Source organism: Tinamus guttatus, unplaced genomic scaffold (genome assembly GCF_059628265.1).
Source record: "Tinamus guttatus ecotype Peru unplaced genomic scaffold, ASM5962826v1 Tinamus_guttatus_pri_ptg000489l, whole genome shotgun sequence".
NCBI classification, from domain to species: domain Eukaryota; kingdom Metazoa; phylum Chordata; class Aves; order Tinamiformes; family Tinamidae; genus Tinamus; species Tinamus guttatus.
The window spans coordinates 717,488-733,128 of record NW_028289023.1 but is presented as its reverse complement, the minus strand read 5'-3'; the positions used below and the strand labels follow the sequence as shown (position 1 = coordinate 733,128).

At 37.4% G+C, this 15,641-nt stretch overlaps 1 protein-coding gene across 9 annotated transcripts in view; it reads right to left on the bottom strand.

Annotated features, from left to right (window-relative positions):
* Positions 1-15,641, bottom strand: part of MAGI2 (membrane associated guanylate kinase, WW and PDZ domain containing 2) — a 677,723-nt gene that overhangs the window by 67,602 nt on the left and 594,480 nt on the right. For 6 of the 9 annotated variants that reach the window (XM_088533177.1, XM_088533170.1, XM_088533173.1 and 3 more), the window contains 2 exons: positions 13,413-13,602; positions 2,170-2,208 (listed from right to left, as the gene is read on the bottom strand). In XM_088533177.1, the coding sequence (XP_088389303.1) occupies positions 2,170-2,208; positions 13,413-13,602 (229 nt within the window). The remainder of the gene's footprint in view (positions 1-2,169; positions 2,209-13,412; positions 13,603-15,641) is intronic. The other 3 variants (XM_088533172.1, XM_088533174.1, XM_088533171.1) reach the window with 2 other exon arrangements.

Here is a 15,641-nt window from a genome sequence, read left to right as displayed (position 1 = left end):
TGCATGCTGAAGTCTTGCTGGCTATCAAATATGTTTTTCCCTTTTCCTCAATATAGGTAAGATGTTCACTAATAGTTGCTGTTCTTACTACAGAAACTCAGGCTTGACTGATTAAAATTCCTTATTACCACGTTCCAATGCTTTCAGTATTCCTGCATATACATTAATTGGGTACTCTTTCCTGTGGAAGTGATTATATTTTCTCTCTGATATTTCTTCAGTGCTTATCTCTGTGATTCTGGTGCTTTTTTTCCCCAAAAAGGATTATTAGATAAAATACACGCTGCCTCTTCTTGCTAGTGCAGGTTTCAATTGCTCATATGCACAAAGCAAATTGCCTGTACTTACAGAGAAATCACACTTCTATGGCTTGCAATATACTGCAAACTGCTGGTTAATATGACTTCATTATGGAAAATGAACCTTTTTTTTTTTCTCTCTTAGTATAAACTAGACCTTGCAGTTCATGCCAAGTAAGACTAAATTAATAGGTTTGCAGACATGGGAGTCAAGCCAAGCCTGAATCAGTATAGTCGGCTTTTTGGCGTAGTTTGCTTTGTTGGTTCCCCTATGTATCCCACCTCCAAGACATCAGCTTTTCTTCTGCAAGGCCTGATTTTATCCTAAAGGCATCCTGCACAGGAATTTCCCCCTCTCCCTTACTTCTCTGCACACATGTAATAGAAAAGGAACAGTAGATTACACTGTTAGTAGCTTCAGTGTCTTTTTTATATTTAGGGTATTTTGTTTGGTCTTTTTCTGTAAAAGGAAACTTAATGGAGCATTTGGTCTGGAAGTGACAAAACCAATTCACTTTGCTACATTATAAAAACAGCTGGATCTCCCATGAATTTAAGAATGGTATTGGACAAGCAGTGATCTTATCATTGCTGCACAGCAAGGGTAGCAAGGAGCATTCGGAAATTCCATTTCCTGCCTTGTGGAAGAAGGGAGATTTGCTTTAAATCCAATGAATACCTTGTTACTGAATGACAGTGAGATCTCAGAGGTTCAGATGTGACATCAGCTCTCAGTTACATCTCTGTACTGTATTAATTTCTAGATGACTTGCACATTGATAAGTGTACATACAATTGTTTCTTGAAAGTATGCAGAGCAGATATATACTTGAAGATTTGTTTTATGGATGATTCAAGTCTCAGAAGTGCTGAGTGATATTCATAGAGATAAACCTACTATTTGGGATGATACTGTAAATGCTATTTTTTTTATTAAATCTCTTCTACATTGTAATTAAAACAAGGATGCAGAGCTTTGTTATAAGATCTTTACAGTCTTTCTGGATTTTCTCAAACTTACTGCTGAAAATAAGAGCTATTTTGGACTTTTTTCTTGAAGCTGATGAGGATTACTTATTATGTGTAAATTATTACGATGAACTGTGATTAACACAAATCTACAATAACTTTTTTCTGGGCTTCAGATGTTCTTGAAAATTGTGAAAAGCTTGAAAAAAGTCAGCTGATTTCCAACATTAGTAGCTTTTTAAAAAATATACAGATTTCCTTTTGATGTTTATACAGCTGGTAAATATAGACACCAGCAAGCACAAAAAAAACAAAAAAAAAGGAATTGATAACATATGTATTCAACTATTCACCCTAACGGGGTGTGTGAAACCAGCCCAAACTCATATTTGACTTAGAAGCCTGTCTAAGCTGTCTAGGAATAGAAAAGTCTTTAATGAGTCCTTAATGTATAGGACCAAGAAATGGGTGGTTCTGCTCTGTGTAACACATCAATTCTGTTCTTTTGCAAATAGAGATAAAATTGTTTTCATTTTTTTCATTGTGAAATAATGCTTAAACTAAACTAAACTTTAGGCCTGAGCTATAGATAAATATTTTTATGCTATTAATGGTAGGACAGTAAACACTAATGTATCAAAGCACACAAAAAGTATTGTTAAATAAACACAAAGACTGTTTGAGGAAAAGGAAGTGGTTTTCCTTCCTCAAAATGAAAATGTATTACAAAAAGATGTAGAGTTAGCATTCTATAACCCCCCCACAGAGCTCATATAACAAGAAAATGGTGACTGGGCTGATTGGCCATAATCTAGAGAAATGGTTAAAGAAATAAGTACTTAAACATAAAATGGAGGACAGTTAGTTTACAGAACAATGAAGGCTGAGGAATACTTGCCAGAGGAATCCACTCGAAAACCAGTCCTGGGCAGCACTTGTTCTGAATAGGAAAATGGGGAATTAAAGATGAAATACATTTCTCAAGATATGTAAAGAAGCAGCACCACTTTCTGTGCTGTGCTTAAACTACTGACTGTCAATTTCTATTTCTTATTGCATATTTCATTTATTGCATATCCCTGATGTATCTTCCTGCTAGATATAGGCCTTCCAGACCATTTCTAGGCGAAGTGAAACAGACAGTTAGAGGGCTCCTTTAATAGAACATAGTTTATGATGAAGATTGAATTGTTACTGTATTAAAAAAGGTGAAAGTTAGGGCCTTTTTTTCCTTAATGTTATTGTTTATTGCTTATTCAAAGACCACAATAAAAGAAAAGTTTAAAGGCTATTTAGATGACTTGACCCTTGCTATTATTCAGTTCAATTGAAAGCCCTCTTTTATTATCAAGAGCAGCAAGATTTTGCTACAGATTATAAATATACTTCACCAATAAAAACAACTGTTTGCATGTGAAAGCAAACCAATTTAACCCACTCTTAGTACACAGAGTTTGAAAGTATTTACATCTCACTAGATGATACAGTGAACCAATAATGGACTCTTTTTTATTTACAGCTACTTTACTAGCATTAGAGAAATCTGGAACAAATCTGCAGTTGGATTCATTGTCACAGTTTAACTATAAACTTCTGTTTTATGATCTCTTCACCCTCTAGACTGACTTACAAACCATCTCACACTGAAGGTGGCTTGCATTGGCCTCTCAATAGTAAATAGGAAAAAAAATAACTAGCACATTCACACAACTAAAACAAAGTACTATATCAAGTATTTCATGATATAAATGGAGGTCTTCCACATCAGCATCTGTAGGACAATGATCTACACAGATAAGTATATATCATCTCATGAAATAGAAGAAAAAGATGAGTACAAAAGGAATTTAAGCACCGTGTTTTCCAAGCAGAAAGAGGTCAGAAAATGCCTGGAAAGCTTTGTATTTGGCCCATCAAAGCCCTCTGGAGTGGTGAGAGAAAGAAGACAGTATTTCATGGGCAGGCAGCTCCCTAACACTTTGGAAGACTTTGAACTAAAACCACTTCCCTGGCCTTGTGGTGTATCACTTCCTAAATGGGGTATGGACTGCAGGGTTTCAACACTACTCAAACTGCCCAAACTGAAGTAATTGATATTCTGCTTATCTAAAATGCAGTCTGGATATTGAACTGGATGGGAACATCCTTTTGGTTTTAATGAAGTATTTATGTTGCCCTGTTATGTTAAGGGTTGTATAAAGTGTGCTACTGTGTTCTAGTTTGTAGGTGTCTGCATATCTTTACTTAGATGCTTAAAGGAGGCAGTCCCTTCATATACTTCAGAAGACTGGCGTGACATTGGCCTTCTTCCAGTCTTCCGGCACCTCCCCCGTTCTCCAGGATCTTTCAAAGATGATGGAGAGCGGCTTAGCTATGGCATCTGTCAGCTCCCGCAGCACTCTGGGGTGCATCCCATCAGGGCCCATGGATTTGTGGGTATCGAGGTTCCTTAGGTGCTCTCTGACCCAATCTTCCTCTACCCAGGGCAAGTCTTCCTCTCCACCAGCTTCTTCTCTTGCCTCTAGGGCCTGGGGCTCTAAAGGGCTGCCCTTGGTAAACACCGAAGCAAAGAAGGCATTCAGCAACTCTGCTTTTTCTGTGTTATTTGTAACCAAGGTGCCCATCCCGTCCTCCAGCGGACCCACGTTCTCCCTGATCTTCCTTTTGCTGTTAATGTATTTGAAGAATTTTTTTTTGTTATTTTTAACGTCCCTTGCCAGCTTGCCTTCCAGACGTGCCTTAGCTTTCCTTGTCGCATCTCTGCACTCCCTGACTACATTCCTACAACGTTTGAGCTGTTGTAAGATTGGGTCATTCTGTGTTTCCATTTGTGCCTGCAGTCATCCTAGTATCCCTCAGAATACGCCTCAGTGAAGCTAAACAAGTACAATTACATTAAAATTGTGACAAACCAGAGAACAATCCATTTCTGCAAAGAGCTTCCATGGTTCTAGGTGATCCTTGGTATCTTCAGGACCCGGATCCAGCTAGCTAGGACCTCCAGCAGCACCTTAGATCTTGATGGCTTCCCTCCTATGGAAGGGGGCATTTTCCTCCCCTCTGCATTGCACAGTACTAGCTAAAGTTGTGCTGAATGTGTTGCATGCAGAGGCCTCCCTGCTGTTACTTGGACAGGGTATTTGTGAGGGCGACAGAGGTGTGTGGCTCATTTGGGAGGAACTATGGCAGCAGCAGCACCTGCAGGTTCTGTTTCACTGGGGACACTTTGCATGTCCAGTTACATGGTGGTGCAAGAGGAAGCTCTGAACTGTGAAGACTGTTTGCTCCCAGTACAGACATTTCCCGCTATACTTGGTGAAAAGCCAGATCCAGCCCCTTTTGTCTGTTGGATCCAGCTAGTATAATCTGTTCTTAAAAATTTCCAGTTACTGAGGCTCTACAAGCGTTCTGGGACATCTCTATCAATGCTTATAAAATACCCTTATATTTAGAGGGGCATTTCTAATCCTTATCTAATCCACCTTGCTGCATTTTTATCCCATTACTTCTTGACTGCGCTCGACAAGGAAAACTCTTCATTCTGTACCAACTGTTTTTATTTAAAGATTGCTTCTAGACATTATTCTTTACGCTAAGCAAGTCCAGTTCTCTCAATAAATTTGGTAAAATAAAAGGGAGATTTAGAAGTGCAAACCCAGATAGTGACTATCACCAGTTGCCAGTGAGATGCACATCTCTACAATTTCTAAATAAGGAGAGAATTCACAATAAATAGGATGAAAAGTTGTCTTCTGGGCTTGTTAAATCCTAGTTATCTTTCTTTATATTGAGCAGTTTATGAATAGGTCATTTCCATCCTCTTTAAAGTTGTTTACTTCTGAACCAAATATCCTACATTTCTCTTATATGTTCACAGGATGAGAAACCAAAAAGTTGTCCACTTGCTGAAGTCTTATATCTAGAGGAAGGGAGATTTGTAGGTTTTTTATTGCACTAGCTCTTGTAAGTGGAAATAAAATCTATATTTTGCACTCTGAGATCTCTTAGTAAGGTATAACTACAGGACTTTTGGGGTCTTATTTCTAAACATTGTAATACGGACATTTCTAGGAACGTCTAGACACTTAGAGGAAAGGAACAGAACTTCTGTAATACTTCCTTATGACTTATTACAAGTCATGAGTTTAGCTAGATCATGAATTCTTATTGTTTTAAGGGAATAATTATTTAAGAGAAAACAATCTCTCACACTGGGAGTGCTTCTATTCAAAGATTTTCACATGAATAAAATGCATAGATATCCATCCACCCAATCTTTCAGGGGAAACTCAAACTCAACAGTCTTTTTTCTGGCTATTAGTTAAAAAATCCTTGCCTTAGCTATTTATTTTTAAGAATGTTGTCAGATACAAATTATCTTGGGAAACTGTACATGAGAAGTATCCTGCATGCTGGTAAAAATGCCTGCGACCATTAACAAAATGAAGGGATAAGAACTCGTTAATGTCTCTTTTCCTTAACAGAAAGCTCTACAAAGTGCCTCTGAACTTAACATGCAATGTATGCAAGTAGAAATGGAATTTAAACTAGTCTGCAGCAGTTTCAGTACACATAGGTAACTAGATAGGAACATCTGAGAGCACAGCTTATTATTGACAGCTTATATTTTTGTCAATAAATCTCAGTTTTACAAAGTAATATCTTTTTGATGACAAGTATACTAAACAAGTGGAAGTTAAGAGAATATGAAATGGAAGAGAAAATGTGCCTCTTGGGAAGAACATCCTGAAAAATCCTCAAGTGTCAATGTACTGTTGAAATGCAAGAAAAAATACACATTATACTTATTTTGGGCCTTCTTCCAGGCCTATTTGTTCATGAAAAGTTCTCATGTGCTAAAGATTCCCATGAGTGAATAGAATGGGAATGATTTAGCTTTGCTCATTAGAGTCTTTGGGGAGAAAAAAAGCATATCTTAAATAATCTAGCAGATTGTGGTTAATATGTTTTCCAAAGAAAAAAAGCTTAGGGAGAAAAGGTGAATGAGAGAATTCCAGTGAACAGAGACTGGCTAGTGTGGCGATTGCTGCTTTACAAATATAAATTCAGGCCTAAAGATTTGGATCAGATTTTGTTGAAAGAATACAGAATAAATCCAATCCTAGCAAACACTCATGTTGCAACATCTCAGTCCTACCTACACTTTAGATTAACAAGAATTTTCTAAGTAAAGGGAATGAATATGGTTATGTTGCAATGTCCTTTCCAACCCCAAGGTGAGGAGCAGTTTGAACCACCTTGTACACGATGCAGTTCCCAGGGGCCTCACGCAGCTCGGCCGGAGGTGATAACTCGTGACTAGCTCTCCAGAGCTTACGTGTCAGTTTTCTCACTTAAATTATTACATCAACTTTTCAGTACAACCAATCAGATAGAAATCTACATGTGTACCTTTTAATAAAGTGTAAATTGTTCAAGAGAAAGGATTACTGCATCTTTAATAGTGCCGCTAGCTGAAAAAAATGACACTTCTTATCAGCATAGTTTGTTCAAGACCGACTTTGCAATCCTGCAATCAAAATCACTTTACATCCACTCTCCTGTGGTGATGATATTCTTATAATTTCATTTTAAAATGCTTTTGGTTTCACTGTCAGTTCTTATAACTAACAAAACCACTTTGTCAGATGAGTAATTCTTCCTGCAGGGATGAACAATACAGAATTATTTGACATCGGTCTTTTAAACTGTCCTCTCCTCTTGATACGATATTAGCTCTTAATGGAAAAGGGTTAATTTTATTTAGTAACATAAATTATTAGACCTTTTCTATGTTGTTGTTTGGGGTAGCGAAAGATGAAAAGAAAACAACAATCTGTATTGTGCAGAGAAATTACCTCCCTACAACTCGGTTGCCTGCACACCAGGTCAAGGAGTAGTTTGATGGTAATATATAATAATTAGTACTTTACGAGCACCCTCACATTTATTAAGTGAAACCAGCTCTGTCTCAGAGATATAAGGGGTAGGGACCTGATGAAAAGAGAGACTGAGAGCAAACTGAGTACAAGGAATATCTGAAACTAGAGCCTCATTTTCTGGGCTCATAGTCCTAAACCTTTAGTCCGTATAGAAAAGAAAGGAATACTAAGCTATAATACTTAGAATACTATGTATTTAACACTCTAATAGTACTATATGTTATATTCAATATTTTGTAAATAAATACACACACATACATGTATATATATCTTTTTAAAACTCCATAACACGTGAAAATCATTTGGACTGGAGATGTGCAAAAATGGAAAAAAAAAAGGTAGACGCAATTTTTTTTTAAGGAAATACAGTTTGAAAAAAAAATCAGTAAAAATATTTGAAAAATTTCCTTCGATTTTTTAGAGTCCAGCTCTGCAGGCCTTAAGCCAACAGGCATCGACTAGAAAATTCTGGTCTGTGCCTTTGGCCATTCAGTATAAGGCTGTCTGATAAATCTTCCCCACTGCTGATACTTTAAGTCACTTTTGTACTAAATACTTTCACCGACATTTCAGAGGAAATGCACCTTGTGAATATGTGTAAAAATGCTTGTCTGTTCCCCAGAGAAAGTCATTCAGAAGGCTGCATCATAAAATGCCCTTTTTTTTTGCGAAGGCCAATAATGCATTGTGTTAACGCATAGGCTATATACATGTTTTGCAGCTGCCGGTGGACTTTGTGTTTTGGTTCTTTTACAATTCATCTAACTATTTGGCAGCATAAAAAATACAGTGCCTACTATAGTTGATGGTCTGAAAAGAACCGAGAAAATTCATGATACCGTGGTCAAGAGAAAAAGCTTTGAAAACAGGAATCTTTGTCTTTCTAGTAAAAGATGAAACTGTAGTTGTCCAGATTTTCACTTTTAATAAGAGCTTATCACTATTTTAGTTCATTCTTCTTACTGGCAGTTCTGTGTCACATCACTGGTCATGGTCTACCATAGTGACTGAGGGACACAGGGAGGGATGATAAATATATCCTAATCACTGTAAACAAGCATTTTATTTTACTGTTTTCTTTAGAGGAAAATAAAACAGAATTTCTATTATACATTTTATAACATTCTATGTCATTATGACTATGGTTATGAATTTACATGCCCTGCTTGATTCATGTCTGCCTACACAGAGCAAAGTTTGTTATTAGCTGTGTATTCACAATGAGCAATATTCAGTATAAAATATGAGTAAAAAAGGATAGGGAGAACTTATTAAAGCAGAAATGCTAAATTCAAGAGAATAAGTTCTGTCAATGACAGCATTGGAGCTATAGTTATTGCTGCAACAACTGCTGCATACTGACTTCTGTAATGTTATTCATGCACATGAGATTCCTCATCCTATGTACTATATGCCAACTCCCATAGCCGACTTCCCTGGCTGCCATGTCACGCTTCCCAGTCACACGGCCATGTTTGCTCTTAAGTGTTTTTACATGGAGAATGGTATGCCTTTAAGACAAATAAAACTTAATAGTTGGAGGGAAAAAAGGAGAGAAAAAAAGTTATTTGAGTAGGTTTTCTCATCCATTTTTGAGTGTGCCAAAATACAGCATAAATAAGGGTAGGCTTTCCTTACTGGGGAAAAGTAAGTAAAAGCAAACAAACAAACAGACAGAGGAAAGGAAGTATGTATTTGAAGAATGCAAAGAGAAGGGAGGAAGGGAAGCGAGGGAAGGAAGGAGGGAAGCGAGGGAAGGAAGGAGGGAAGCGAAGGAAGGAAGGAAGGAAGGAAGGAAGGAAGGAAGGAAGGAAGGAAGGAAGGAAGGAGGGAAGGGAGGGAAGGGAGGGAAGGAAGGAGGGAAGCGAGGGAAGGAGGGAAGGAAGGAAGGAAGGAAGACAAAATTTCCCTTCTTTTAAAATTTAGATAGATATCCTGAGTGATATAAGGAAGAATCCTGCATGATTCCTCCACTAGTTGTTGGAAATAGTGAGATTTTAAAGCACACTAGCTGCTGCTTTTAGGCCATTGATAGTAGCTCTCAGGTGACAAATCTGGCAGCTGCCATCTAACAGGAAAGAGCATGTGACAACAGCTCTGCAGGGATATATGGCTTATAAAGTACAATTTTTGTACCAATGCATCGTTTGATTTGTCTGCTGTACTGGTAGAACTGATTCTGAAAACCTGTCTTCAATAGATAAGCAGTAATCCTTAGTAACTCACATATAGTCATTAAAAATTGAAATCTCCCTGTGAAGTAGGGTCATACGGGTCTTTCATATGCCTAAGGTGCAAAAAGTTTCTGCAACATAAAAAAAAGATGATCATTTGTGGTAACTGCATGCTTGGAGCCTCTCTCTTGCTATCTTTAGTTAGGAATGAGTATATCCAGCGGCTAGAGCAGAAGCTTGTGAATCGGGTCCAGATCCTTTTGCTGGCTCTGCCTCCAGTCATGTCACCGAACTCGTGCTCCTCACACAACTCCGCAGTGTGGCACGATGCTCTCAGCTCCTTGGCAGGGGAGCAGGAGGCTTCGGTAGGGCCCGTGTAAGCCCCGAGTGCCGAGCGATCCGCTGATGAAAGAGTCTGCAGGAATGCGGAGCTACAGCAGCACTGAAATGAACTGCTTAATGACCAAGACTGACTGCACGAGAAGCAATCTAACACTCTCTCTTTTCTTTTTTGAGCATTTCCAGGTCAGGATTGTTCACTTCTTTGCCTTATCTTTAGAAGATGAATTCTTTCTTTTTGGGTCTTGCCAGGAGATAAGGCAAACTTGCTCTCTGATAAGAAGTACTTCAAAAAATACCAAAGAAAAAAAATAGTAGCTGAACTTTTTCTGCACACTTTAAGAGTGTGTCTGTAGTGAAGATAACCAACCTGACACAGCCATATGGGTGGGAAATGAAGTTTGTGTTATTTTAAAACTCTCCTTCCCATATACCCAATTTAGACGACAATTTCTTGACTCACTAATAGGTTTCCTGCTTGTTTCTCTCACTTAGGATAATGTTAGTGGTATGTGGAGAAAAGAAGCAATTAAAGGCTTGATGAATTCAATTTGCTAAAATGTGTGCTGCTGGCACCCATGAAACAAAAGTGTCAGGGAGAACAGCGATGTTTGGTGACAGTTATTTACGACCAAGGGATGGGAAAGCAAGCAGAAGGGATCTGGCTGGGAACTGTGGATGTTATCAAGGCTTAGAGAAAACATCTGTAGGAAAACAGTGTCAGAATGAATTAAAGCTTTTGGGATTAGCTGAAACATCAGGACATTGCTGGAAATTTGGGATAAATGCCCACTGTAATTTTGCTTTTCATCCCTCCTTTTCTTGCTTTGGGCCTGGGAGGTTCCACAATTCTTAGACCTTAACTGTCTTTTTAAGGTATCTTTTTAGTGTAGACTGTCAGTAATCTGCACTTTGCCACTCTTATCTTTGTGTCTTTAACTGCAATATACTGTTCTGCCTCTGCTGAATGGAAAATTCAACTTTTTTGTCTAAAATATTTCATTTATTGTATGAACTGTCTATACGGGAAGCCTTTCCCTTTATGGAAGTCCAGAAGATTGTGCTTTGAAAAATTTCAGTTCTGGAATATCTTTTTACATATTTTTCATTGTAGCCATTAATACATGAAATAGAGAAAAAGTAAGAGTAAATGCAAGAGCTCTTGCAAGAGCAAAGCTAGAGCAAAAGCAAGAGAAAGAGAAAGAAGGGGAAAGAATAACTTTCTTTTATAGCTTTTTGGACTGTTCCACATTGTATCCACCTTTCAAAGAGCTTCAAAATTTCAGAAATAATCATTTTATCTAGTACATTCTGCAAAAACATCATTTGGGGGACCTTGTCCAATTAAGGAGAATTTCTGGAACAGGGAAAAATGACGCATTAATACATAATATTTGTTGTATTAAAATATCAGCCAGCATGTGGTATTCCTAAATAAAGTGGCAAGCTCAGTTCCTAACTGAAGTTCATAATTGAAGATTAGGTGTTTTTAAAGAAGGTTGAATGTAAATTCTAAGGTCTTATTTAGGGGGAATAAGATACATGGTATTGTTGAAAAACCTTAGCAAGTTATTTAAGTGCTTAAAATAAACTTGAGAACTTAATTTCAGGCATCTACTAAAGAAGAAGGAAAAAAGAAAAAGAAAGGTTTGGACTATGAAAAGTGAGTTTAGAGATAAGCCTACCAAATTTCTTGAGGGTGCACCTCAATTGCATTGCTGTGCTCTACTATGTAAGCAAAGGTTTGAAAATACTGGACTACACAGGAGTGTAGAACCACTTGTGTACTCTCCTATGTCCCACATGTCAGGGATGGCAGAGATCTTGCACAAGTCACCCAATATATTCTACCATACTTTAGCAAGAAGAATTCTTCCCCAAAATACTCTGAGTTTCTTACAACTTTAAGGGCCATGATAGCAGAGGATATTACATTTAGAGTGATAGAGATGGATGTGATCGATTAAAGTTACCTATCCATTTTTACTAATTCATTGCTTCATTACATGTTTTTCAGGCCCATCTTTTTCATATCATGTGAAAAAAAATCTATATTCACAAACCACATATCTTATTTTTTCATTTTTTTACGTAAGTGACACAGCATAAGGCATTGTATAGAAAATGCATCTCAACACAGATATACAGATTATTCCAGAAAAGTGTTGCATATGGAGAGATTAACATAAAAGGGAACCTTTCCTGAGAGAAATAGAAACTGTCTAGGGCAAGCCATTGCTGGACTGGAGTTAATGCTTACTGGTATCATCAGTGGCTGGAAGGGAGAAAGGCTCTGGGAGGGATAAGGGAGAAACATGAAAAGCTCTGAAGACATCAAATGGATTCATTAGCAAAATGTAGCTGGTAGAAGAACATCAGGAAAGGGAGCTAAGCTGGGTTGTGGAAAAAAAAACAACCTCAACAGAGGTAATCTGATCATCTTGGAGGAATAGGGAGGAGAATGTCAGGAAGGAGTTCCACTGCATGGGCCGGGATGGCAGAAGATGGTGGCATTGGCCACAGTGACAAACAGAGGAATCTGAGGTGAAATTAAGAGGCCATGAGAAGCTTCAAAATGAATCCTGGTGTTTCTTCAACGTGGCTGGCAAGCTGCAGACAGAGAGCCAAGGCCGAAGAGGAGGTGACGATCCTGCAGCTAAAGTGTAAAGGCTAAGGCACTAAGGAATAGTTTGGGACAATAATATGTTGTTATTGCTAACATATGTTATTGACAATAACATATTTCCTTCAGAAGACACCCATGTAAACTTGGGAAGAGTGTTCTGTCCAGAACATGCAAATTTGGATTTATGTTTATGTCTCATAATGAGCTAATGAATGAGCTAATGAAAACTAGCAGTAGGGCAATATTTTGTATCTAATTTATGAAGAAGTTTGATTTACAGAATAAATAAATGTATACAACGAAATGAGAGGTGGTATGTGCAAGGAATAACTGCTATGAAAAAGCTCTTATTAAAAAATAAACTATTTTGAAATTCTGACCTATGTAAGCATGAAACTCTGGATGATTTAAAATACAACACTTTTAGCTAAAGTGTTTATTAAAGTAAGGATTAAATTAGTTTAATTCATTTTATCTTTGCTAAGGAAAATATGTGGCATACTCCTTAAAAACATGAGGAATAAAATTAAGATGGGAATCTTGATAGCCCAGTCTTGTTTTGTATAGCCTTTCAAATAGTACTTGCTAGTAGCATAGGTTTTTCTTAATCACTAAGGACATGATATGTCATAACATGTCAAAGTAATTTTTACAAACTGAATAAATCTAGCATTTCTCTTATAAACTTCACCTTAAAGTGAAAGTAAGTGGAACAATTTCATATGAAAATCATATCCTCTTTTTAGTTAACTATGAAGAAGAGCACAGAAAAATACATTGCCACATTCACTGTTGTTCACTAAGGATCCAAGAGTAAAAATGAGAAGAGGGGTAATATCAGGAAACAAATTGGTGAAAGAAAAACTTCAAAACATAGGCAAGAGCTAGGAAAATGTATTAGGGGTAGGATTTTGAATAATTTAGCCTATATTAACTGGGTTCAGAATTGTCTTGCTTTAAATTACAAAACATAATTATGGAAAATTATGTTAGCTGTGACATATTCATAGGCAAAAGCTTAAAATATTAAATGCTCATCAGGGTGAACAGGGCTTTTACTTACGCCTACTTTCATAAATAGCTCTTGATTTCTCATACAGCTCATAGGGGTCAGGTTTTCGTGGATCAAAGGCCTCTGTTGAATCAGGAAATGAACTCCTGTGAAGGGTGGGTGGATAGGGAATATTCTGTGGTATAGCTGGAGCAGACAAACTTGTTTGAGGGCTGCCTTGATTCTCCCATCTTTCCATTATCTGGAATAGAAACATACAGAGAATAAAGATGAAGCTTTGTAACAAATATGACTACCACAACCACAGTGATTTCGATTAAAGGCAAATATGTATTTTGTAAAAACTGTCAAACCCCTCTGCTGTGTTTTTTGGCATGAAAGGTGTGTATGTTGCGTTGCTTTTAAAATTACTTGGTTAAATTTACTTGTTTGTTCCAAGAAGATGTGATATTTCTCATATAATATGAGCCCATGTGAATTAGGACCAAGCATTGCACCTGAATCATGCTGAATGTCTCTTACAGAATGCTCTGAGTTATTGAAAGCTATTCTGCTAAAGGCTGAATCTGTGTAACTATGAAGATGTAATTACCAGATTCATCAAATACATAAACTGAAATACTGATTAACAACAACAAAAAATGTATATAAACCTTATAGCAGCTAAATGATCTTAAATGTCTTATGAGAATGCATGACAAAAGGTAACTGCAAAGCAAGAAGTACATAGATTTCTGTAACTGAAAATGAACTTCACAGCTTCTGTTGAAAAACTATCAAAGATAAAACTATTAGAGCAGCTATTTGAGCATCCAGTGACAATCAAAGGTTAAATGATAAAGTACAGAACATTGTGAGACAAAAGTGGGTATTAATTGATAAACTTTCATTTCTTTCTTTCTTATATCACATATTACATCATAGCCGTCCAACCAAACAGCCAAGCACAGGATAAGCTTTTTAACTCTTCCAGACCGTTTAGAGAAGTGAGGAGTACACAACAATTGTCTATGCATCAAAGTTACCTCAACCCATATTTCACCCAACACCATCTCTACTGACTTCACCTCAGCCCAGAGGGAAGATAGTAAGACACACTACATATGTAAAAGACCTATATAGTATTCTGTGGATATGCCTTTTTTTCTTTTAGAAGGACTTGGTTACTAATGTTCATTGCAATAGCAAATGCATTTGAAGAGGCTAAGTTAAATAAATGTTTATTCCAGGAAATGAAGAGTTCCTTACCCTCTCTGACCTCTCCTAAAGCTAATGTCTGTAAAGCCTTCAGATCTCTGTGTTCTTTAGGTGTCCAGCCAACAAACCCCTAAAATTGAAGAGACTCACAGGAAACAGACAGAGGTAAGGTGCCCATAAAACTCAGAAATAATGTAGGATGTGAACTACGGCTGTTGCGCATACAGCTGACTATCTCCACAAAAGAGGAGTAGGGGAAGACCTTTGTTTTGGGATCTGTATCTGTTGAGTGGATCGACTCCTGTAAATATTTCTTCCTGAGTTTATCAGAAGAATGTGACCATCTCCCTGAGTTAGCTAGAGCATGAGTGTAGTGTATACATGGCTCAGCCCAACATAGAGTATAAAAGCTCAACAACCTAACAAAAGAATTTCAAAGAGAGCAGTGGGCTTGAGCTGGCTTCAACCCATATATTCCTACCTGGGAACTGGATAGGTCCAGCATCATGATGATGAGCATATTATAGAAAACAGTAATGGGAGCCACTTGAGTATTGTGATTGAATTGTACATTGTAATTCCTGTATTTTGGTAAGTGAGCAGAAGTCAGTAAAACCAAACTATCTGCCTTAACAGTATGAAGCAGAAAGACACATGGGGCCCTTTCTATCTAGAAGCAAATGTTTCCTATTTCTTGGAGAGGAGAGTAGAAATAAGAGTGTTTACTTCTTTCAGAATGTCAAACTCAATAAAATTAAGGCATTTAAACAGGTTTTGAAAAGGCAGGAAGGCTTGTCCTTTGGAAGGACAAGAAACTGGAGATCAATTGCTCAAGCCCTTCTGGGTACCATATGTCTAATTCTTGCATGCTGGTTAGCTCTAAATCTCAAAGTGTGAAGTTAGAAACTGAGTATAATGTTCTGACCTGTGGGGAATACTGTTAACATAAGCAGTTACATAAACAAAGGGGAAATATATCTCCCAAACCCAAGCCAGTTAAATATTTATGCAGTGTTTTGGAAAGTAAGGTACCATAAAGCTAGGTCACAGTTAAAGACACTTTTCCAGATGAGTAAGAATGGT